Source organism: Garra rufa, chromosome 4, assembly GCF_049309525.1.
Source record: "Garra rufa chromosome 4, GarRuf1.0, whole genome shotgun sequence".
Taxonomy (NCBI): domain Eukaryota; kingdom Metazoa; phylum Chordata; class Actinopteri; order Cypriniformes; family Cyprinidae; genus Garra; species Garra rufa.
Genome location: NC_133364.1, coordinates 31,952,522 through 31,977,752, shown reverse-complemented (window position 1 = coordinate 31,977,752; position 25,231 = coordinate 31,952,522). Strand labels below are relative to the sequence as shown.

Sequence of the window (25,231 nt, the reverse complement as noted above, 5' to 3'; positions counted from 1 at the left end):
TATGTAGTTGAAGAAACCAAAATGGTAAAAACTATTTTAAATGAAACTTCTCATATAAAACAACATTACTATTGAAATCAATAAAATCAAACACAGACAACCAGTCCTTTAATGAAACCCACTTTAAGCTAAAATTGTATTTATTGTGTTTATTTTCTGAGGTGAAACTGAGATAAACACATTGCTATACGATTTTAGTTTCAATTAATAGATTAGTTAAATCTCTCCACAAAGACAAATTCGATTTTGATCTACAATATTTGTTCAAATTTGTTATATGTTCTTCCCTACATTGCAATTTTATGACCAACATATTTAATGCTTCAGCGAAAAAGACTTTTATTTAGTTTGAGGATATGACGTCACAAGGCAGCGTCCCGCTCTTGCGTCTGTGGTCCGGCAGAAAAAAAGGTTTGTTGTTTTTGACCATTTAAAGTCGTTTTTATACCATTTAAATTAATCATTACCGAATGAAACGTTAATTTGTTTTATCCAGTGATATAAACCAAGGTTATTTTAAGTGAGATAAGCGCATCCGCATACGAGTAAAAGAAACGGCGCATCTTATTTCATTTCCGATATCGTGAATCAGTTTATCATAAACACGAATTCAGTCACTGGCAAAGTAACTTAGCGATAGAGAAACAGAGCTTTATGAAACTGCAGCAGCTCCTCAATTCAAAGGAGCTTTTGAAGGCTGCATATGTCATTAAGGATGTCTAATTTAAGAAAACTAACCTTAAAAAATGGGCTGTTACTCATGAGGTGTAAAATACAACTAAATCAATGATTTACTGTTATGAATCTTCCGACGAAACCTGCTGCTAAAAATGAGAACTAGCATGTAACGACAACTTTTACAAACCAACTGCAAATGTTTTCATGAAAGTGTAATCTAATTAAATATAACGTACAAATCAGTAAATATCATATATACCTGTTTTTTGTTAATTTGAGTGCTAGTTTGTTTTTATCTCTCTCTGTATTTCTCTGACTGACTCCCTTACCAGTGTGCTGACTACTGAAATAGGGAATGATTGAAACACACCCAGAGATTTAGTTTGTGTTTCTTTTTCTTTCTGCCAAAACACAGAACAACTCTTGGAGAAGTCACTGAAATACAATGGACACTATTAAGATGGCATTAGTTGATGAGGACAGTGAAGACTTCTGGATTCAAGAAACAGTTAAAATCAAACAAGAAGATACTGAGGAACAAACAGGTTGGTTTTCGTTCTCAAGCTGAGCTAAACCATGTGATCCTTGTTAAAATGTCCAGGTCTACAGAAAGAAATGATGTTTATGAAGAATGTTACGAGTGTCCAAATTAAAGTGGTTTATATGACAGGGAGCAGGTCACTTCGTGTGGACAGAAGGCTTTGTGTGTGTATATTGTCCCACAAATAATTGCAATAAACAGGGGTGCACATACTGTAAGTTTTTCAGCCTGGTTCTCATAAAAGAACCTGGAGATTTGATTTGGTACTCTCACTGCATATAGACTGAATCATGAAATATAACAAACTAAATAAAAAATAAATTAATAATAGTGACAACAATATTAGTTTTTATTCTTAAAGGGGTCATTGGATGCCCATTTTCCACAAGTTAATATGATGCTTTAGGGTCCTAATGAAAAGTTTGTAATATACTTTGATTAAAAATTCTCTATGGTAGTGTAAAAAAACACTAATTTTAGCTGGTAAAAAATGCCTCAGCAAAAATATATGTACCTGGCCCTTTAAATGATATGAACCTCTGCTCACCCCGCCCTTCAGTTCTGTGGGGCGTGCCTAGACCTAGACAACAATTGGAGGTATAGTTGAATAGTTTGGGGAAATATGGCACTTGGGGGGCTTTGAAGACACTGTACAACCCCATCCATTTAAAATTTCATTTAAAAGCCGGAGTTGGAACCGAAACAAGATGACACCCGCAAAGAAGTTCGGCAATTACGGCTTATACTGGAGCTGTCTGAATGGTTAGTAAACTTAATGTCACTTTGATTTATCTTTGTATAAGGGTACAGTATGTCAGGGTAGCGTACTGAGACAGATATGAACGCGATGTGTTTACTGAGGTATAGCTGATTAAATGAGAGCAAAATGTGATCGGTTAACATAATTTACCCCGTCCTAATATTGAAATACATAAATGCGAGTGTTATGGTCTTTACTCATGTGCAGTTGCAGGCTTTAAACACTTTTGCAGGTATTGCATTAACGTTACCATTCTTAATGCAGTTATAACTGATCCAAAACTATTTAAAATACAGTTAATACACAGTTTTAAACCATCTAGCGTTACAAAGCTAAGCTTAATGTAGTTTTACTACAACGTACACAGTTTGTAAATAGACAATCACCTTAATGCATTGATCATTATAAACGTGCGATTATGAATTATATTGAGACGGATGTATATAGAGAAGACGACGCAACCATGTTCTCTGAGCAAGTTACACTCTGTCAGTGTTACGCCACAACGACATGCATCTGAGAACGGCATGATAGGAGACGATGCAAATTATTTTACTTAATTAAAAGAAAACTACTGGGTGGATCTTTGTCATTCTAGGGTGGTTGTGTACACACTCTCCTAACACACATTTCAGTTCAAACAGCTTGTAAACTTAAATAAAATAATAAAGTAAAATAAGATAAAATGCAAATATTTACGCACAGTGATTTTTAAATTTGAAAATGAAGACAATTTATAGATAGAGAGAGAAGAGAGTCAGTGAATAAAATGTCATGAAATTTTTTGCATTTTGCTTTGAAAACGGCAGCGGATAGCCTAGATTTATGCTTTCAGTCCGAGTAGAAATCTTATACAGTATTACAGTTTGCTTATCCAAAATGGTAATTGTGCATTAACGGCTGTCAACCATGTCGATACGAAAATGATTGGTCTGAACTTATTTAAAATAGCACTTTTTTAAATTTTGGTCCTGCATGGACACCTAGCAATAAACAATATTATTATTGTTTTAAGACCGATTTATGTAATTGATTACGTATTTACAATATAATAGCATAATATTGCAAGTATTTCAATAAAACATTTTAATTGTTAAAATGTTTAGAAAAACCTGCTATAGTTGGGAATCCATCATTTTTGCTTGCTGTCCTATTATGTGGCGACATCTTGTGGAAAAGTATTTAAAAAAAAATAGTTTTGATTTTAACACATACTACAATAATAACACTTAAAGGAGTAGTTTACTTTCAGAACAAAAATGTACAGATAATATACTCACCCCCTTGTCATCCAAGATGTTCATGTCTTTCTTCAGTCATAAAGAAATTGTTTTTTTTTTTGAGGAAAACATTTCAGGATTTCAGTCCATATAATGGACTTCTATGGTGCCCCTGAGTTTGAACTTCCAAAATTGCAGTTTCAATGCAGCTTCAAAAAGCTCTAAATGATCCCAGCTGAGGAAGAAGGGTCTTATCTAGCGAAACGATCTGTTATTTTCTAAAAACATTTACAACTTATAAACTTTAATCTCAAACACTCGTCTTGCCTAGCTCTTCGTAACTCTGTGTATTCCAGTTCATGACAGTTAGGGTTTGTCAAAAAACCGACCAAGTGTTTACAAAGTGAACATGCAAATAAGATCAAACACCCTTTACAAAAAAAGGTAAAACAGTGATGTAGGATGATTTTGAAGTTGGAGGAGAAAATGAGATGGCAGTTTTTCGACATCGTTTAGAGTCCTTTGAAGCTGCATTTTGGAAATTCAAACTCGTGGGCACTAGGGCTGCACGATATTGGAAAAAAATTACATTGCGATATTTTTTTTCCAAACGATATATATTGCGATATTGAGAGCCATCAATCCAGGCTAAAGTCAATAATTGCATATTAATAATTTCACTAATAAGCAAGCTTCATTACAAGTGACAAAAAACTTAATATTTTATTCCAAAATTTGAATATTTCTGTAAACACAAAAGCAGAACATATTTTTAAATAAAACAGCAGCTTTACACCAACCTGATTGGTTTACAACAATATAACTTAAAATAAATATATTTTTTATAAAACAACTTATAAGCACTTTGGTTCACAATCTTTTAAGTCAACTTTTCTTAGCCAAAGTGCCGAAGTAAAACAGTGTCGGTGTTGGTCATCATAATCATGGCTAGATATATGAAATAAACAAAAAATGAAATAAAACTTTATTATATTTTGTATTACATCTTCTAAACAGATTAGAGAACATATTTCTGTAAACAGAAAAGCTGAACAAATTTAAACAGCAGCTTTACAACACCAACTCCCCTGATTGGTTCATAACATAATTTAAATATATATATTTTTTACAGAACAACTTATAAGCATTTTGGTTCACAATCTTTTGTTTTTAAGTCAAGTTTTCTTAGAAAAAGTGCCAAAGTAAAACAGTGTTGGTCATCATCATAATCATGGCTAAACAAAATGAAATAAAACTTCTGAACTGAGTATTCATGCTTATGTATGTATGCTTTGCTTACTCAAGGTTTTTAGCTAAGAACACAAGTCTATCAACCTTTGCAGGCTTGAGACAGGTTCGTTGGCAAGTGACGATGTTGCCACTGCCACTAGTACTGAAAAGTCTCTCTGACGGCGAGCTTGTCGCAAGAATACACAGATATTTGCGGCCAAGTCTGGCGAGATGAGGAAAGTAGTGGCGGATCCTCTTCGTCGCGCATTTTTAGCAGTGATGTTGGCTGTGAGCGGTGAGCGGCGGCACAGCGAACCAATCACTGTGCAGGCACGCGGAACGCGCATGTCCCCCCAGCAACAAGCCATACAACAAACTCGTGTTTACTGTGCGCCTGTGCGCTACCCTGGTGCTACCGTTCTCTTAATACACCATGGGCTTCTACCCTTCACATCGTATGTTCCGGCGATGTGACTATCGCTCACGCGCACATCGCGATGTCAATGTCAAAACAGAATATCGTTCAGCCCTAGTGGGCACCATAGAAGTCCATTATGTGGAGAGAAATCCTAAAATGTTTTCCTCAAAAAACTGAAGAAAGAAAGACATGAACATCTTGGATGACAAGGGGCTGAGTAAATTATCTGTGCATTTTGGGGGGAAAAATAAATAAATAAATAATAAAAACAACTGAAGTAACATTTTGAAAAATGCAGCTGAGAAGATCCTACTTTCAACTTGGACATTCATTATTACAACTTTACACATTCAATTAGAAAAAAAATAAAGTAATTTAACACAAAAAATTGTTATAGGTGGTAACAGCGTCGTAATTTAAAACTATGAAAACCATTTTTTTTTTTTCAAAAGTGCTTTATACCAGTGTCTTGTAAGCACTGTTTAAAATCACCTCATATACCCCTTCTATTTCCCCAATCCTCTTTATTGATTCATGAATATAGTCAAAAAAAAAAAAAGCTGTGTTTGCATAGATTATGCTTGCTGTCATTTGAAACTTAGTAATAGAAAGTTTTATCTTGAACTCTGTCATGGAAACTAGCATGTATAAACCTTAATTAAACAATATGATATTTGTACCATTGAGCTGGAGTTAATTTGTATTTGTCTTTTTCATTTTAGACATGACGGCACTGAAAGAGGAGAGTCAAGAAATGAACGCAGCAGAAGAGATTACCACAAAGACTGAAAATACTTCCTCAGAAAATGGCACTCAAGAATGTCCTCAGCCTTACATATGTGGACAGTGTGGAAAGAGTTTCAGATGCAAAAAACACATTTATCAGCACATGAGAGTTCACTCTAAAAAGATCATATGTCAAAGTGGAAGATGCAAAATGATTTTCCCAGACTGGAAACAGCTTAAGGAACATGTCAAAACTCACATCAGAAAAAGAAAGCCTTTCATGTGCCTTTACTGCGGAAAGAATTGCACGAATCAAGGACACCTCACTATTCACGTGAGAGTTCACACCAGAGAAAAGCCTTTCGCCTGTGAAGTGTGTGGAAAGAAATTTGCTCAAAAATCATGCGTTACAGTCCACAAGAGAACTCACACTGGAGAGAAACCTTTTGTTTGCTTGCAGTGTGGAAGGGGTTTTTCAGCAAAAGTAACCCTTAGAGACCACGTGAGAGTTCACACTGGAGAGAGGCCTTTCCCGTGCAAACTGTGTGAAAAGAAATATACCACAAAACAAAACCTTAAAATTCACATGAGAACTCACACTGGAGAAAAACCTTACAAATGTCTTTGGTGTGAAGAGAGTTACTTCTATCGAAGAGACCTGAAAGATCATTTGCGAACTCATTCTAGAAAGCGATCCTCAGTGCCACTAGTAGGGATGATCAAGACAGAAAAAAATTAAAATCACGATATATATGTAATGTTTATATACACACACAGAACACAAATTCTGTGCACGTCACACACGACATGCGGTCTAGGGATGTGACGAGATCTCGTGACACCAGATCTCGCGAGAACGTAACAATATCCTCGCAAAAAACATTTTGCAGTGTTTGCATTAGAGCTGCGCAATTAATCGTTAAAAGATTGCCATTTCTATTCAAACACCCATGCGATCTTATTCCTGAATAGTGCTGATCCAGTAAGAGCAACACAAACAGTCTTTTCAACCACATAGTCATCATTATTTCTTTGTTACAGACATTTAAATAACAAGTACTGGAATAAAAGCTTATAATTTGGGTACAAACACTTATTGTCTACAGTAGCGTTCAAAACAAAGGTATCTTAACACTTGTACATATTGTAACGCTTATCCTCTTCCGCCAGGAGGTGGCGACAACTGCACGTTTAAAAAAGTATTGATCGTTGAATATTTTTTTCAGGAGATTCCAATAGTGAAACAAGTCTTTATTAATTGAGACACTGACGCTTTCATTTGGTAAAATTTTGTTTGACTATAGATTAAGCAATGAACATTTTGTCAGAACCACTAGTAAATTACGTAATTTTGTTTAGGATTGAGGATTTCTTTAAAAATAGTTAAAAAATCTTGTCTTATTCTCGTAAACCCGTCTCGTCTCATGACATAAGAGTCTCGTCACAACCCTAATGTGGTCAGATCATTCGTTTCTATTTAGGGTTATTATTGTAATTCAAACTTTTTTTATATTTCTATTGAAAATCGCAATTTCTTGATTTCTAAAAAATAAAATCATGGCAAAACATTCAATTTAAATTTATCCATAAAATTGGCAAAAGTTGCTCAGCCCTAGTCACAAGATGCAGAAAGTTTACACAAGGAACAGAAATCACTTGCATATTTACTGTGGTGGAGGACGTCAAATTTTTTTAAATGTAATTTAAAATCAACATACCCAAAGTAGAATTTATAGACTTTTTGTTGTTGTTGGCAAAAATGTTCCCTCTGTTCAACCAACTCAAAACCACTGGCAGAGCCAGAAGCATGTTCCCAGTGGCAATGAACCCCAAGTGCCACCCCCATATTTTATTCCCTGCTGGTAGCTTTGTTAAATGAATCATATGTCTTGTAATTTTCATTTAAAAAAATAAAGTGGATAAATAGAAATACTGTGTCCATCTTACTATAGAAATTGTGGTTCTTGTGTTAACTTTATGAAGGAAGAAATGGAAAGGTTCCTGTAGTACAAGTTAGCTGTTCGGCTAGTTGCGGATATTTGGCGGGACATATGCTTAAAACCCCTCTGTTTTCTAAATAATCTTTGGCAAATTATGTAAACTATGTTACAAAACATACTATTATACTAAATTAGATAATTACATTTTATTCCACATTCATTTTCCTGTATATAATTATATTTTTATGAAAAAATGGTTATGCCAATTGACGCAAACCAGTTATACCACCTGACCATTTTGCTTCTACAGCCAAAGACCATTGTTTTTTTTTTGTTTTGTTTTTTTTTAAGAAATTGACACTGACTTTTTTATTCAATGCTAAAAAGAAATCTGGCAACACGAAATTATCATAGTGATAAACAGTGAACTCATGTCTCATATTGTAATTGTAATTTTCGTATTGTATTGTGCCATGTTTAGGGGAAATTGGGGCTCTGTTAAGCCATCGTAGGTGACTATCTTCTTTCAAATTAATACAATTTGGAGTGACATTAAAAGTGAATGAGTGATATTCAGTAGTCCAATAAACTGCATCCGTCCATCACAAAGTGATCCAGATGGCTCCAGGGGGTTAATAAATGCCTCCTGAAGCGAAACAATGCACTTTTGTAAGAAAAAGATCCATATTTAAAACTTTATAAACCGTAATCTCTAGCTTCTGCTATCTATTGTACTGGAGTTTACGAGAGAGTGGCGTTCCAGCGGATGATCTAGAACATCGTAAGCATTGGTGAGAACATGCTGGTTTTGCGAGAACCAAGTTTTGTTTACAGCAAAGTAAATCCAATCTCCTCTTGGCTTATATTGAAATCCTTTATCATTTTTCTTTACAAATCCTCGTTTTATACTTATAATTTGTGACTGGTGCTTTGTTTTGCTCTCTCCTCTACCATTCCGTGTTCATCACTTCTGACCGGAGCTTACGGTACATCCGACATCATCCACTAAAACGCCATTCTCTCATGAACACAAGTACTACAGTTGGCAGAAGCTAGAGATTTTGGTTTATGAAGCTTACAAAAGCGCATTGATTCGCTTCAGGAGGCCTTTATTAACCCCTCGGAGCCATCTGGAGCACTTTTTTATGATGGATGGACGCAGTTTATTGGACTATTGAATATCACCTATTCACTGCCTTTATAATGCTTGGAAGAGCCAGGACATTTTTTTTTAATATAACGCTGATTGTATTCGTCTGAAAGAAGAAAGTCATATGCACCTTGAATGGCTTGAAGGAGAGTAATTCTTGGGTGAACTATCCCTTTAAAATTTTAAGTGAGTGGGATAGTAATATGCATTAAAGTAAAACATTTCAAAAACACAAATGTTGTGCAACAGAATTATTTTATCCTAGATTTACAGAGCTTTAATAATAAAGTTGTGGATAAAGAACCACTTTCTCAAAAAATACAGCATTAAACACTTAAAAATAGTTTCAAGTCCTTCTTTTTTCTTGTTGAATACCTTTTTATTGAAATGAAATCGGTGAATTTGTGTGCATTAGTGTTTGAATGTTGTTATTATGGTGGTTGGCATTGTGTCTGTCTGTGTTTGTGTAAAAATAAAAATGTTTGCCTACAAATAGTGATTTTTTTTAGAATGTGTAAAGGAATAAATTTAGGATCCCCATGTATTTGTTAGGTGCCTTTAAGTTTTTTTTTTTTGGTTTTGTTATCGATGTGACTGTTTATAAATAACGTTTTGTTTTGCCATAGGTCATTTGATTTGCTAGTCGTTCTCTTTCATGATTAAGTCAAAATATTGTAAAACTGGCTGCTCCCTGTGTGTTTGTTTTTTGATGTGATTTGTTTATTTTGTGCTGGCTAGTGGAATCGTTTTTCTTTCTTTTTTTTTTATTTATTGTTTTCTTCTTTGTACCCTTAGTCAGGCAGCAGGGGTGGCTGTCTATACTTTGTGGTGGGAAACCGAAAGTATAATTTAACAGAGCCCTTACAGTTTTCTATGGGGTTTGATTGCTGTGCGTTTTTTTTTTTTTTTTTTTGAGTGTGAACAGTCACCTAATCCTTTATTAGAGGGGTTTAATGGGATGCGTTTGCTGTATAGGTAGCTCAGTGTTGTTGTTTTTCTGGGTGAACACATTGTGAAAATGCTACCCCTGATTTAACCACAACGGTGTCTTGAGTAACTCTGTTTTGTTTAATAAAGTTTCAGATTTTTTTCTATGATTTTCTTTTGTGATCAGATTATTTTGGGGGGTAGTTGCCCCGTTATTTTTTTTTGCTTTTTGTGGTCCGTTGGGCTACCACACATAACTGACTGAATTTACATGAGATACTCAACATGATAAACATTTGGACTACTGTGCGCGCTGTCTGAAAACTGAAAAAGTGGAGCGTGTGCAGGAGAGAAAGCACGTCTGTTGTGCGTTTATTAATAAAGAATTGTGACTCCCAGGGAAAACGGGACGTGGTGACCCTATTCTTTAACCTCCAGGTGCTAAGACCATTGTTTCAGATTGCTAGTTCACCTTTTGGTAGCCTATCTGTCCTTCTGCTGCCATACTGAGATTAGATATGCAAACGCCTCTTATCCGATAGCAATCTAATAACAGGGATGCACATTTTGAAAGACGACAGTCTATACAGCAGATAGGATGTATTTTGAATGTCTGGTAGTCCTCCTATAACGTTCTAGTCCCATTTTGTCTTGCTAGGCAAGGCAAGGCAAGGCAAGTTTATTTATATAGCACATTTCATACACAATGGTAATTCAAAGTGCTGTACATAAAAAGGAATTAAAATCACAATAGCATAAAAATTTAAAATAATAATCACAACAATAAAAACAAAATTAAGAACATTTAAGATGATTTAAAAAAAGAAAAAAAAAAAAAAATGATTTCAAATTAATTAATACAGTAAAATGATTATACATAAAATAGTGCAAACTGTTCGGACGTAGCACAGTGCTCATTCAATAAATGCACAACTGAACAGGTGAGTTTTGAGTCTGCATTTAAATGTGGCTAATGTATTAGCACATCTGATCTCTTCTGGAAGCTGGTTCCAACTGCGGGCGGCATAATAGCTAAAAGCGGATTCCCCTTGTTTTGTGTGAACCCTTGATATTACTAACTGACTCGATCCTAGTGATCTGAGTTGTCTGTTAGGTTTATATTCAGTGAGCATATCTGCAATGTATGTAGGTCCTAGGCCATTGAGTGCTTTATAAACAAGTAAAAGTACTTTAAAATCTATCCTAAACATAACTGGAAGCCAGTGTAAGGACCTGAGGACTGGTGTAATATGCTCTGATTTTTTGGTTCTAGTCAGAATCCTGGCAGCAGCGTTCTGTATGAGCTGCAGCTGTCTAATGGTCTTCTTGGGAAGGCCAGTGAGGAGACCATTACAATAGTCCACCCTGCTGGTGATAAAGGCATGAACAAGTTTCTCCAAATCTTGACGGGAAACAAAACATCTAATTCTTGCAATGTTTTTAAGATGATAGTATGCTGATTTAGTTACTGCTTTAACATGACTACTGAAACTGAGGTCTGACTCCAGAATCACACCCAGATTCTTGACTTGATTTTTTGTTTTTTGACCCCTAGTGTCAAGGTACGCATTTACCTTATGAACTTCATCTTTGTTTCCAAATGCAATGACTTCTGTTTTCTCCTTGTTTAACTGTAAAAAGTTTTGGCACATCCAACTGTTAATTTCATCAATGCATTGGCAGAGAGAGTCAATGGGGCTGTAGTCATTTGGCGATAAGGCTAGGTAGATCTGGGTATCATCTGCATAGCTGTGATATGCAATTTTGTTCTTTCTCATTATTTGACTTAGTGGGAGCATATACAGGCTAAACAACAGCGGCCCTAGAATTGAGCCTTGTGGGACTCCGCATGTCATGGACGTCCACTTAGACTTATGTTCTCCTATACTCACATAATAGCCTCTCCCTTCTAAGTATGACCTGAACCATTTGAGAACCATCCCAGAAAGCCCGACCCAGTTTTCCAGTCTATCTAGAAGAATGTTATGATCGACAGTGTCGAACGCAGCACTGAGATCTAGTAGTACCAGCACTGATATTTTGCCAGAATCTGAATTTAGGCGAATATCATTTATTATCTTTATGAGCGCTGTCTCTGTGCTATGATGTTGTCTGAAGCCAGATTGGAAATGGTCCAGGTATCCATTTGAGTTTATGTAGTGATTCAGCTGATTAAAAACAACCTTTTCAATAATCTTACCTATAAAAGGAAGATTTGATATTGGTCTATAGTTGCTCAATATGGTGTTATCAAGATTTTTCTTTTTCAGAAGGGGCTTAACAGCTGCAGTTTTCAGGGAGTTTGGAAAAGTCCCAGAAAGAAGTGAGGTGTTCACCACTTTTAAAAGATCTGCTTCTAAACAACTAAGCACACTTTTGAAAAAAGATGTGGGAAGTGTGTCGAGGTGGCAGGTTGACGATTTGAGGTGCTTTACTGTTTCTTCCAAAATGTTGCTATCGATTTCTTCAAAAGTAGACATAATGACTTCTTTTTGAAATTGCGGTCGAATCTGTCTGACCTCTGCATAACTTGAGGGTGTGCTAATTGTCTTTCTGATATTATTGATCTTCTCAGAAAAGAAGGAAGCAAACTCATCGCACTTTCTGTCGGAGAGCAGTTCACTAGGGATCTGACTAGGGGGGTTTGTTAGTCTCTCAACGGTAGCAAAAAGAGTGCGAGTGTTGTTTAAGTTGCTGTTTATAAGGTTTGAGAAGAATGTTTGTCTAGCTTTACCTAGTTCAACATTGAAAGCATGAAGGCTGTCTTTATAGATGCTATAGTGAATTTCAAGTTTTGTCTTCCGCCACATCCGCTCAGCTTTTCTGCATTGTCTTTTTATTATCTGTACTGCTGTTGATTTTCTCCACGGTGATTTCTGTCCAATTATCTTTCTGTTTTTTATAGGTGCAATGTCATCAATGACATTCTTAACTTTTGAGTTAAAGGAGTCCAGGAGAAAATCAACAGAGTCTGCAGAAATGCTTGGCATTGAAGATATAGCCTTCATAAATAGCACACTAGTGTTATCGTTAATGCATCTCTTCCTGACAGAGACTGATCTAGATTTAGTGGTAGCAGAGATCAATATATCAAAGAAAATACAGAAGTGATCAGATAGTGCTACATCCTTGATAACAGTGGATGAAATATTTAGACCCTTACTTATGAGTAAATCAAGAGTGTGTCCACGATTGTGTGTAGGCCCATGCACATGCTGAATCAGGTCAAACGTGTTCAAAACTGTTATAATTTCTTTTGTAGTTTTGCTTTCTGCATTGTCTATGTGAACATTAAAATCCCCTGCAATAGCAAAACAGTCAAACTCTGAACAAATCATTGATAGCAGTTCTGTGAACTCCTCAACAAAGGCTGGAGAGTATTTTGGGGGCCTGTAAATAATGATAAACAGAATGCGAGCACCTTTCAGCAGAATCCCTAGATATTCAAAAGACAAGTACTGACCAAATGACACTTGTTTGCATTCATAGACATCTTTAAATAGAGCAGCAACACCACCACCTCTTTTAACAGCTCTGCAGACATTCATGTAAGTGAAATTAGAAGGAATTGCTTCATTTAGGATTGTCGCACTGGAATTGTCTTCTAACCATGTTTCATTTAAAAACATAAAATCCAGGTTGTTTGTGGTTATAAAATCATTGATCAGAAGTGATTTATTTTTTAGTGAGCGAACATTTAAAAATGCTAGCTTGATGGCATCACTTTTTGTCTCTAGAGCAATCTTAGTTTGATGCCTAATAAGCCTCAGATTAGATGTGTGAACTGTACGATTTGAGAGGGCCTTAGACTTTCTATCACATATTAAAACAGAAATAGGGAGAGCTACAGGCACACTGGGTTCCCGCTTGTTTTGTAAACATTCCTGATTGTTTCTGCTACCGTAGCGGGGACCCGACACATATCACTGAGAGCTGTTATCAGTTGTTTTTGGTTCACTCACAGCAGATGCAGGAGGGTTTGGGCCCTGGCGTTGTGGCAGCGGCCGGAGAGCTCTCACAGGAGGAGGAGGGTGAGCTGGGCCCACAGGCTTTGGTGGTTGTGGCGCCTGCCGTTTTTTAGTTGATAACTGGGGGCTTGCAGCAAAAGAGTGGGAGAGTCTGGTTCCAGCATATACCAGTTCCTCCATTTTCTGTGAGAAGCTTAGAAGTGGAGATGCTGGAGAGAGGGATAATGTGTCTGGTGAATGGAGCTCTGGCTCTGGAGTTTCCGGTGGCTGGAAAATGTTGTTGTCCTGGCTTCTCTGACTGTTTACCAGAAAGTCGTCCTTCGGTGTTGAGTCTGTCTGTGATAAGCTCTGTGCGCAGGGCTCAGCCAGGAAAGTGTCCATAAGCAGTGCTTGTTGTGGCTGCGTGGCGTTGTCAGTGTCCTTGTTGGTTGTGTTGGCCACGTGATGACTCTGAAGCTGATAAGATGTCCTGTCCTCACTTTGTCCAAGTGTGTGTGTGCCATTCATGTTGGGTAGACTCACACATTCTACTGAAGGATGCCGGAGTGAAAAATAGATATTGTCCTTAAGCACTCTCGCACCAAGTTTGTTTGGGTGAAGGCCGTCCAGTTTGAACAGTTGTCTATGGCCCCAGAAAAGATTGAAGTTGTCAATGAAGTTGACTCCTTTTAGACTGCAGGTTCTTTGTAGCCAGGTATTCAGTCCGAGCAACCGTGAAAACATGTTAGTTCCCCTTGCTGGGAGTGGTCCACTGATGAACGACTGAATTTCAAGTCTTTGAAGTGTTTCAATGAGTTCACCGAAATCCTTCTTTAGGAGTTCTGACTGCTCTTTCCGAATATCGTTCTTTCCCACATGGATGATGATTCGATTTGCAGTCTTGTGCTTCATTAGAATGTTCGGAAGTTCTTTGTTCACATCAGAGACGGTTGCTTGAGGACAGCAGCATGTAGTTGTAGTTCTGCTACTGATATTTCTGATAATGGAGTCCCCCACTATCAGAGTCCTGGGCTCGGGTGCGCTCTGAGCTGAGTGCCGCTGTCTGCTCGACCTTGCGCGCCTGTTTATAGCAATGTTAGCAGTTGGCTGACATGATATATGTTCAGTCACATTTGGGGATTCCTCACCCACATTCATTAATGCATCAAATCTGTTTTCTAGCTGTATAGGGGGTGGTAAAACAACAGTTTTTGCAAGCCTTGTCGTGGCCATATCTGGGGTAGAGGATGATACCGCAGCAATACGAGATACCCTTGACAGTCTGATGTCTCGAGTGCCTTTGGGTCTCGCTCCCTGTTTTTGCCATCGATTTGTGTGTCGATCAGTTTTGGCTTGTTCCTCTACATTTCTAAACTGTCGATATTGACTAGATTCACAGGACTCACCGGCTGTATGCTGAGGGGGTCCGTGATGATGATCTTCTGTGTGTTCCGCCTGTTTTGGAAGTCCAGCAAGTAACTTTGTTTCTAAAATCACAATCCTTTGTAGAAGTCTGTGGCAGTTTGTGCAGCAAGTAGATTCCAGAAGAGGCATTTTCTTTCTTGTCTGTTGAAAGTAGGCAGCTGTGTTTTCCCGTCTCCGGAATGTAAACTGCTGGCAGTGGGAGGCAAAAAGTCTCCTTTTTTCGTGATATTTGTATCAAAAATGTGTTGTATGAGCACTGTGCTCATCTGCTGAAGTTAAATATTTGAAAAATCGGAGAAAAGTTCAAAAGCAGGGAGCAAAGCGCGGAGCAGTAAGCAAAAGCGTCCGAACAGCGTCCGAACAGTAGCAAAGCCGGAAGCATGCTTAGCATGCTAAAGGAACACTCCACTTTTTTTGGAAATGGGCTCATTCTCCAACTCCCCCCCGAGTTAGTAAGTTGAGTTTTACCATTTTGAAATCCATTCAGCCGTTCTCCTGTTCTGGCAATATCACTTTTAGCATAGCTTAGCATAGATCATTGAATTCTATTAGACCAATAGCATCGCGTTCAAAAATGACCAACGAGTTTCGATGTTTTTCCTATTTAAAACTTGACTCTACTGTAGTTATATCGTGCACTAATACCGGCAGAAAATGTAAAGATGCGATTTTCTAAGCCATAAGAAAAGGGGGTTGGAGAATTAGCCTATTTCCAAAAAAAGCGGAGTGTTCCTTTAAAAAAAAGAAAGGCCTAAATTTAATCATACTTTTTATCATCTGATATTAGTTGTACCTCATCAACGTCTCGTCTTAGTCACAGAAAAAATGTTTAACAAATGCATTGCAAAAAAATTACCAAATATAAATGACCAAAAACAACAAATGCATTGCAATGCAAAAATTAACACTGCATTGGATGTGTCCTAAAGAAATTTTACAGTTGTATTCATTATTGAAATTGCAATTCTGAGATGGTAGTTAGTTTAGTATAGGATATGAAAAAGTATAGGAAAAGTAGTAGTATAGGAAAATAGTATAGGAAAAAATGTTGCTGCTTCAGATCTTTTTTTTCCAGGTTGGTTTTGATGTCTGTTGATTTGTACCATTAAGCTGGTGTTAATTTGTATTTGTCTTTTTCAATTTAGACATGACGGCGCTGAAAGAGGAGAGTCAAGAAATGAATGCAGCAGAAGAGATTACCACAAAGACTGAAAATACTTCCTCAGAAAACGGCGCTCAAGAACGTCTTCAGCCGTACATATGTGGACAGTGCGGAAAGAGTTTCAGATGTAAAAAACACATTTATCAGCACATGAGAGTTCACTGTAAAAAGATCATATGTCGAAGTGGAAAATGCAAAATGGTTTTCCCAGACTGGAAACGGCTTAAGGAACACGTCAAAACTCACATCGGAGAAAGAAAGCCTTTCATGTGCCTTTACTGCGGAAAGAATTGCTTAAAACAAATACACCTCACGGCTCACTTGAGAATTCACACCAAAGAAAAGCCTTTCACCTGTGAAGTGTGTGGAAAGAAATTTGCTCAAAAATCGAACATCAAAGTCCACATGAGAACTCACACTGGAGAGAAGCCTTTCGTTTGCTTGCAGTGTGGAAAGAGTTTTTCACAAAATGCAACCCTTAAAGACCACATGAGAGTTCACACTGGAGAGAAGCCTTTCACCTGCAAACTGTGTGGAAAGAGTTTCGTTAAAAAACAAAACGTTACAGTCCACATGAGTCTTCACACTGGAGAAAGACCTCACAAATGTCTTTGGTGTGAAGAGAGTTACATCTATCGAAAAGACCTGAAAGATCATTTGCGAACTCATTCTAGAAAGCAAACCTCAGTGTAATAAGAGAGTCACAAGTTGTTGTTTTTTTTTAGAATTTTTAACTAGTAAACTCAAAAAAAGGAAATACAACATGATCCAAGTAACTTTTTCTTTATTAACCCTCTAGTTAAAGAAAATTTGATCCCACTTTACATTAGGTGGCCTTAACTACTATGCACTTACATTTGAATTAATCATTTGGTACAATGTACTAATTGTGTACATACATGTTTTTCCATGGTACTTATATTAAAACTAAATGTAATTACATTTGTAATCAATTACCACTGTTGACCCATCCTTTACACCCTAACCCACCCTTAAACCTACCCATACCACCAAACCTGACCTTGACCTTACCCATAATCCCACCTTAATAGAAGCAAAAGTGTTTTGCAATGCAATATGACCACATTAAGTACATTGTACTGATTTTTTGATGTAAGTACATAATAGTTAAGGTCACCTATTATAAAGTGTGACCGGAAATTTTATTTCAAGCGCACCACGCATGAAGTTGACAACATGATGTAAGTGTTAAAAAAGTCACTTGTTAAATACAACAACAACACCTTGTACGAACTTGTGTTATACAAGGAAAATGCTGTAAAAATCTCAATGGTCAAGCTGTTTTAAATTCAAAATGACTGAAGATATAACAACAGTCGACTAGTATAAACTATAAATGTTCTGTCAAAACAACAAACAGCAGCTTTTAGCCTGTCATCATGATGCAAACAAGAAACTTTTTGTTGTTGTTGTTAAACACGTTTCTGTTGTTACTGGGAATGAAATCCCTTATTTTCACCTTTACAATAATACAAACATTGTGTAGCGTGAAAACCAACCAACCAGAATCACAACTCATAGTGCCACGATCATTGACAACATATACAAATATACATGGTGATATTATTAACGGTATTTTCATGACAGATGTGAGTGATCATCTCCCTGTATTTACAATTTACGGCAACTTCTGTATTAACACTATGCAAGATAGCTCTTTTGTCATCATAAGGGATAAGTCTAGTAAAGCAGTTGAGGATTTTAGAGAAGATCTTAAGAGACAAAACTGGGATCAAGTATACACGAATGACTTAAATAATGCCTATAATGTTTGACACTTTAGACCATGAAATATTATTGAGTAAACTATATAAATATGGTATAAGATGCATAGCTCATCAGTGGGTCAAAAGCTATTTAAAAGAAAGAGAGCAGTTTGTTGAAATCAATAACACAAAATCAAAAAATTGTCAAATTACTTGTGGTGTACCCCAGGGATCGGTACTAGGTCCAGTACTTTTTCTTCTTAATGTGAATGATATTGTAAAAGTTTCTAATTTACTAAAATGTATTTTGTTTGCGGACGATACTACTTTGTTTTATGCTGGCAAAAATATAAACGACGTATTACAAGTTGTAGAGTATGAGTTTGGGAAAATTATGAGATTGTGTAACGCAGATAGATTGTCTTTAAATATTAGTCAGACAAAATTTATGATTTTTAGTTGTACAAATAAGGATTTTGATGTAGCATTGTCAGTACAAGGAGTACAGATTGAAAGGACCCATGAATTTAAATTTTTGGGTGTTTTGCTTGATGAACAGTTAACATGGAAATTCCATATCGACCATGTCAAATCTAAGGTATCCCAAATTATAGCCGTGCTGCATAAGGTAAAAGAATCTGTTAATAAATGTGCCTTGTTTTTGTTATATAATTCATTGATTGTTCCACATATGACCTATTGCATTGAAGCGTGGGGAAGTGCTAATAAGACTTATATAGAACCGGTTTTTAAATTACAAAAACGCGCCATTCGTGTTGTAAACGGAAGTGGATATAGGGCCCACACAAATCCAATATTTATACAATTAAAAACCTTAAAATTCAATGATTTATTAGAATATAGCCTTCTAAAAATAATGTATGAAGCTCACCAGAAAACATTACCTGATATATTGCAAAATAGATTCATCAAGAGAGTTAGTAGCTATAATTTAAGAGGAACTGAAGTCTTTCGGAAACCCAAGTTCAGAACAAAATTAAAGGAAAGATGTGTTTCAATGCAAGGTGTCAGTCGTTTTTTGTTTTCAAGAAGTGTGTAAAAGCATGCTTCTAATTAGCAGGAAAATTAGATATTTGATTTATGACATTGTATATGTGCTGCAAAGTTGACATGTGTTTGAGCGCACCTCATTAGAATTGTAATTTTATGTTGATAAGGGGCAGGTATTATAAGTTTATCTTCTTTCTGCTCCCTTTCATTTCTTTTTCAAAAGACTGAAATAAAAAATAAATGTATAAATTTAATTCGAATCGTGCCAGCAGCCTTTCACATCCTGCATAAAAGATACAACTTAACATGAGCATCAGTCAAACTGGCAAAAATCTTACCTCTGAAAGACCAACTCACAACCACTGGCATAGCCAGAAGCATGTTTACTGTGGCAGTAAACCCCAAGTGCCACCCCATGTTTTATTCCCTACTAGTATATGCTTTGTAAAAAAAAAAAGTATCATATGTCTTGTAATTTCTGTTGAAAAAATAAAGGTGATGAATAGAAATGTCTTAGTGTTCAGGGCTTTCCAGGGCATTCTGTTAATGATTATAAAGGGGGTTTGCAAATGTAATACAACAGTTTAATAAACAAGAACTTAATATTAAGTGACTTTTATTGTTTGACATAGTGTTGTGAATGTGTTTAAAAATTAAAATCTACAAGTTTATAGATTCGCCACGCCAATAATTGTGGAAATGCATTGTCATATGTAAAAACTAGAAACCAGTGTGTAAACGGGACTTTTATTTTGCTCTGGCGATGTGAGGTCATAAATCTGCGCCCCTGCTAGCCCTGCATTTGTTGTGATTCGGCTGAAGAAAGGTTTGTCCTTTTTACGTTTTTTAATTACTACAACTGTTCTGTCAATTTACACGTTTTCACAAGCTACAAAAAATAAATGAATCAATCTTAAATATAACGTTGTAATACTTTATGTAACGTTATTTTTGTGAGTAAAGCATATCTTCATATTAACAGAAAAGTGCGTCTTACTTCGCACTGTTTTCATTTTTGAATCAGTACATCGTTCAAATACGGCAAAGAAGTGAGAGAAATGGAGAATCCGAATCATATGAACCAAATCATTCGTAAAACGATTCAGTGATTCGAAGCAGTTGAATCATAGCTCGAAGACAACGCTAAAAATGCAAAGAGAGCAACAAACACAAACGTGTGTACGATAACTTTTACAAACTGCAGATATTTTCATGAAAGTGTAATCTATTAAATATTGTGTGCAAATAATTTTATGCCAAATATAATTAATAAAAACCTAATATAAACTTTGTATATGTATTTTAGTCCGGTCATTTAACTCCATTAACTCTCACTCTGACTTCCTTACCAGTGCGCTGACTAACCTTACTATACTAGTGAGCTAACTGAACGCACCCAGAGATTTTTTTAATAAATATTTTCTAATTATTTACTTTTATTCTCGTCTTAAACAGGACAAAGTGTTCAAACACATAGAAAAACTCCTGGTGAATTAACTGAGATCCACGTGACACGCTATTATAAAGATGGCGTTTATTAAAGAGGAGAGTGAAGACATGAAGATTGAAGAAACATTCAGAGTCAAACATGAAGATACTGAGGAACAAACAGGTGGGTTTTTATTCTCAAAGCTGAACTTATTCATTAGATCCTTAAAATGTCCAGCCCTACAGAAATGGATGATATTAATGAAGAATGTCATATGAGTGTCGTAATTAAAGTGGTTGTTGAAAAGACATAGAGATCATTGCATTGCATGCGTAGAAGTTGTAACAATAACACAGAACACACACACTGGAGTGAATACATCCTGAACAACAACAACAAAAAAGTTCAATAACATTAAAGCCATTATTATTCATTTCTATCACTTAATTATGCAACATAATCTGTTGTGCCTATTTCAAGAAGACGAGGCATAAATCATTTGAATATTTATTTCTTGTAAGTAAATTTGGGCTGTGCAATTAATCAAAATACGCTTTTGATTTCAACTTTAAACGTTTATGAAAATACAATAATTTGGATAAAACGATTATTGTGCCCCATCCCCGTCCCCTTCCAGCAGTGCGATTTTACTCTTCCATAAAAGACCCAACTTAACATGCAAAACAGTAAAATCACTGAAAATTACACAGTAAACAACTCCTAAAGTAACAATGGGTAATATTACTTCTGCCATCCGTAATGTTAATCGAACAACAAAAGAAAGTGTAAATCACTCACTGCTCTTAATTCAAGAATTTTTGTAGCTGTAAGAAGACACAAAGCAAGCTTTATTCTTGAATTAATCAGACATTTAAAATCGGTTAAATGAATGATTTAATGAATCCCTAAGTCCATCACAATACCTCTAATTTCCATTAAACAATCTGCATAAATGCATCTAAATGACAGTTTCTGTTTCTCTTCTATAGTGGATTTTGTTGACACTCATTTTGTTGGATTTGTAAAAGCATCAAAAGCGCATTTTAACTGAATTTTTTTGGTAAAATTTAAGAATTTCAAATTAAAGATGAGACATGACACAAAAAAATCCCTCACACGGCGTCCTCTAAAGGGTGCTATGAGAAATGGCTCCAGCATGACCGGTGTCTAAAGCATGACTAAAAAAACATGACAATGAGCTTGGCAGGCGGCAGCCTATGACACAAATAAAAGAGCGACTGTGGGTATAAAAGAGCACCTGAGAAATACATCATCATCTTCTTTGTATTCAAACCCTTGTGAACGGAAGTTCATGCGTCATGTGCCCATTATTTTTTCGCATTTCTGCAACTACTAGAGCAGAGGTAAAGCTTGTCTTTACTCAAGATTTCAGTCAGCGTTTGCATGAGCAGGTTAGCCTCTCGAGGAGGTTGAACTAGCTTAATGCAACGTATTTGTGAAAGTTTCTGTTCTCACCTGATTCTTGAGTGAATTTAGTGTTTGAACAGAGTGTGTTTGGCTGTCAGGGGAGCTAAATGTATGCTGCGAGATGTGTTGAGATCAGTGTTGCCAGGTTATCGCAACAAAACTAGCCCAATGGCCAATCAAACTAGCCCAATAATACCAAAACTCAAAATATGCCACTCCCATACATATGTATTTTACATCACTGTATGCATTATACACCGTTTCTCTTTTGAAAATCTCTGTATATTAGATAAACAGTCTTTGGTGCTTTGGTGTCATCCCCAGTCACACGCTGTATCCACTCCTTAATGCCGTCTTCACATTCCCACTCTTTACTGTGTTTCTTTCCATATTTTGACAATTTACCAGGTTTATGAGGCATGGTGTCTCTCAGGTGACTGCCATGTGCCGTCCACTTAAAACCGTAATGGAGGCAGGCGGGCAAATGCAGAACAACTCTGGCGGAAGTGAACCCAAGACTTGTGAAATGTATTTTAAATAAAAAATATTTTAAAAATCGAAAATAAATATGCAAGATATTCCTAATTAATGTGTAATAGATGGACATTTTTCTGTAGATTACATACTTTTATTAGTTATTATTTAGCAACAATCTTGCCAATCTGTTATAATGGAAACGAAAACAGCCGTGTGCGCACACACACAGGCAGTCTGTCCTCTAGTGCCCCTGCACCTCCCAAAAGTGTGCTTACTCCGTTTCATCATCCTTGCACAGTTTTTATCATTGGTAGAATATAAATTTGTCAGGGTATTTCAGCTAAATATAACTGATGCAATATGTCAAACCTTTAACCTGTGGGATAAAAAAACATCCCAAGGCAAGTGGTTAAAAGTATCATGATACCGCGGGAAATACGCGGATTTGGCAAGACTGGTTGAGAAATGTCTTGTATGTTTGATTCTCTTGGAAAGGGATGAGAACTGAGCAGCCGAGGCAGTTAGGCAAGAAAGATCATGGGGATTGTAGACGGATCATAGAAGGAATCTGACGAAGAGTGCTTTCTCTTTCACAATTCCTTGTAGTTTCTATTTGTTATTCAGAATGAGTAACTGTGTAATTGTTTGTGTCATAGACTAAAACCTGCCAATGTCAAGTTTATCAATTTTTCATTCATGCTGGAGGGATTCCTCATAGCACCCTCTAGAGGATGCAGCGCAAGTTCCCTATTGTGAGGGAGCAATGTTATCCTTTAGAAAGCAAAAAATAAATTAAAAAATCCTGCTTTTAAAGGTCAACTGTCCTAGAGTGTTTAGCTCTAACTCAGATTAAAGCTAATCAATGTCTTTGGAACACTTAAGAAACTTCCAGCAGATTTATTGGGTCAAGTTGGAGCTAAACTCTGTAGGACACCATCCCACCCAGAGCAAGTTTGGACACCCTGGTATACGATCTAGCATGCATGCTTTACATATCTACTTTTTTTTGTGATTGCTTTGTGCCATTAAACTAGGATTAACTTTTATTTTTGATTTAAACAGGAACTAGGGGTTATTTCACTTGTGTTCAGTGTGGAAAGAGTTTCAAAAAACAAGGAAACCTTGACAGGCACGTGGAAATTCACAACAGAGAGAAGCCTAACAGATCGCCTCAGTGTGGAAAGACTTTAACTCAAAATGGAAACGGAGATGTCCAGAGACAAATTCACACTGTGAAAAGCCTTTTTACCTGCCAACAGTGCGGAAAGACTTTCACTCATAAAAGAAGCCATGCCAGGCACGTGAAAGCTCACACTGGAGAGAAGCCTTACACATGCCCTCAGTGTGGAAAATGTTTTGGTAATCCTGGATATCTTAAAGTCCACATGAATATTCACACTGGAGAGAAGTCTTTCACCTGCAAACAGTGTTTAAAGAGTTTCAATCAACAAGTAAATTTTGAAGCTCACATGAGAAAACACACTGGAAAGAAGCCCTTCACATGCAATGAGTGTGGAAAGAGTTTCAGTCTTTCTGGAAACCTTAAAGTCCACATGAATATTCACACTGGAGAGAGGCCTTTCACCTGCAAACAGTGTGGAAAGAGTTTCAGTCAACATGTAAATCTTGAAGCTCACATGAGAGTTCACACTGGAGAGAAGCCTTTCACCTGCAAACAGTGTGGAAAGAGTTTCAGTCAACATGTAAATCTTGAAGCTCACATGAGAGTTCACACTGGAGAGAAGCCTTTCACCTGCAAACAGTGTGGAAAGAGTTTCAGTCAACGTGTAAATCTTAAAGCTCACATTAGAGTTCACACTAGAGAGCGGCCTTTCACCTGCAAACAGTGTGGAAAAAGTTTCAGACAACATGTAAATCTTGAAGCTCACATGAGAGTTCACACTGGAGAGAAGCCTTTCACCTGCAAACAGTGTGGAAAGAGTTTCAGTCAACGTGTAAATCTTAAAGCTCACATGAGAGTTCACACTGGAGAGCGGCCTTTCACCTGCAAACAGTGTGGAAAGAGTTTCAGTCAACGTGTAAATCTTGAAGTTCACATGAGAGTTCACACTGGAGAGAGGCCTTTCACCTGCAAACAGTGTGGAAAGAGTTTCAAACATCATGTAAATCTTGAAATTCACATGAGAGTTCACACTGGACAGAAGCCTTTCATATGCTATCAGTGTGGAAAGAGTTTCAGACATCCTGCAAACCTTAAAGTTCACATGAACATTCACACCGGAGAGAAGTCTTTCACCTGCACACATTGTGGAAAAAGTTTCAACAAAAAAGGAAACCTTACTTACCACATTAGAGTCCACAGTGGAAAGAAGCCCTTCATCTGCCATCTGTGTGGAAAGTTTTTCAAGCGAAAACGAAACCTTCAGGTTCACATGAGAATTCACACTGGAGAAAAGACTCACATGTGCCCTCAGTGTGGAAAGAGTTTCAGTCAAAAACGATACGTTGAAGCCCACATGAAAAGAATTCATACAGAAGATTCAGCCGAAAAGGTAACTTTAAGCACCACGTTAAGATTTACTCAAGAGTGTCCTGTCTAAATGTCATCAGTGTGGAATGAGTTGACAAGGAAAACCTAGGAAAATGGTACCTGAATTCAGTCAACACTAAACTGATTCTAATTAAACAAATACACTGCTGTCTTTTGTAAAACTGTTCACAGCTGAATGGATGTCATTTCAAACTAATGAACTTTACAGTTATTGATCTAAACTGACTTGAGCTGAATAATGACACTCTTGTTTTTTAGACCACAGCAGAATCTAAATAGCCTCTAATGATTCAGCAATTTTCTTGTTTATCACTGTGAAGGGCTACCTTTAACCCACAGCTGTAGTAGCTGCTTAAAGGTTGTATCAGCGATTTCTAGCCTGAAAAATAAAGTGTCAAATTCAGCTGAGCTTTCATCACGATCCGCTCGCTGCCTGCCCCATAAATTGTCTGTGAAAAAACCGCGTCTCTCTGGTCAGCCTAGAGTCCGAGATATGCCATAAAAACAATCGGCACTACCAACC

At 36.7% G+C, this 25,231-nt stretch overlaps 1 protein-coding gene across 1 annotated transcript; it reads left to right on the top strand.

The window, feature by feature from the left end:
• Positions 1–368: 368 nt before the first annotated feature.
• On the top strand, positions 369–24,757 carry LOC141332882 (uncharacterized). Its single transcript, XM_073837844.1, has 4 exons — positions 369–411; positions 1,094–1,223; positions 16,108–16,738; positions 23,437–24,757. Exons 2-4 carry the CDS (start codon positions 1,124–1,126, stop codon positions 24,755–24,757), a joined length of 2,052 nt encoding a protein of 683 aa, XP_073693945.1. The 5' UTR covers positions 369–411; positions 1,094–1,123.
• The last annotated feature ends 474 nt before the right edge of the window (positions 24,758–25,231 follow it).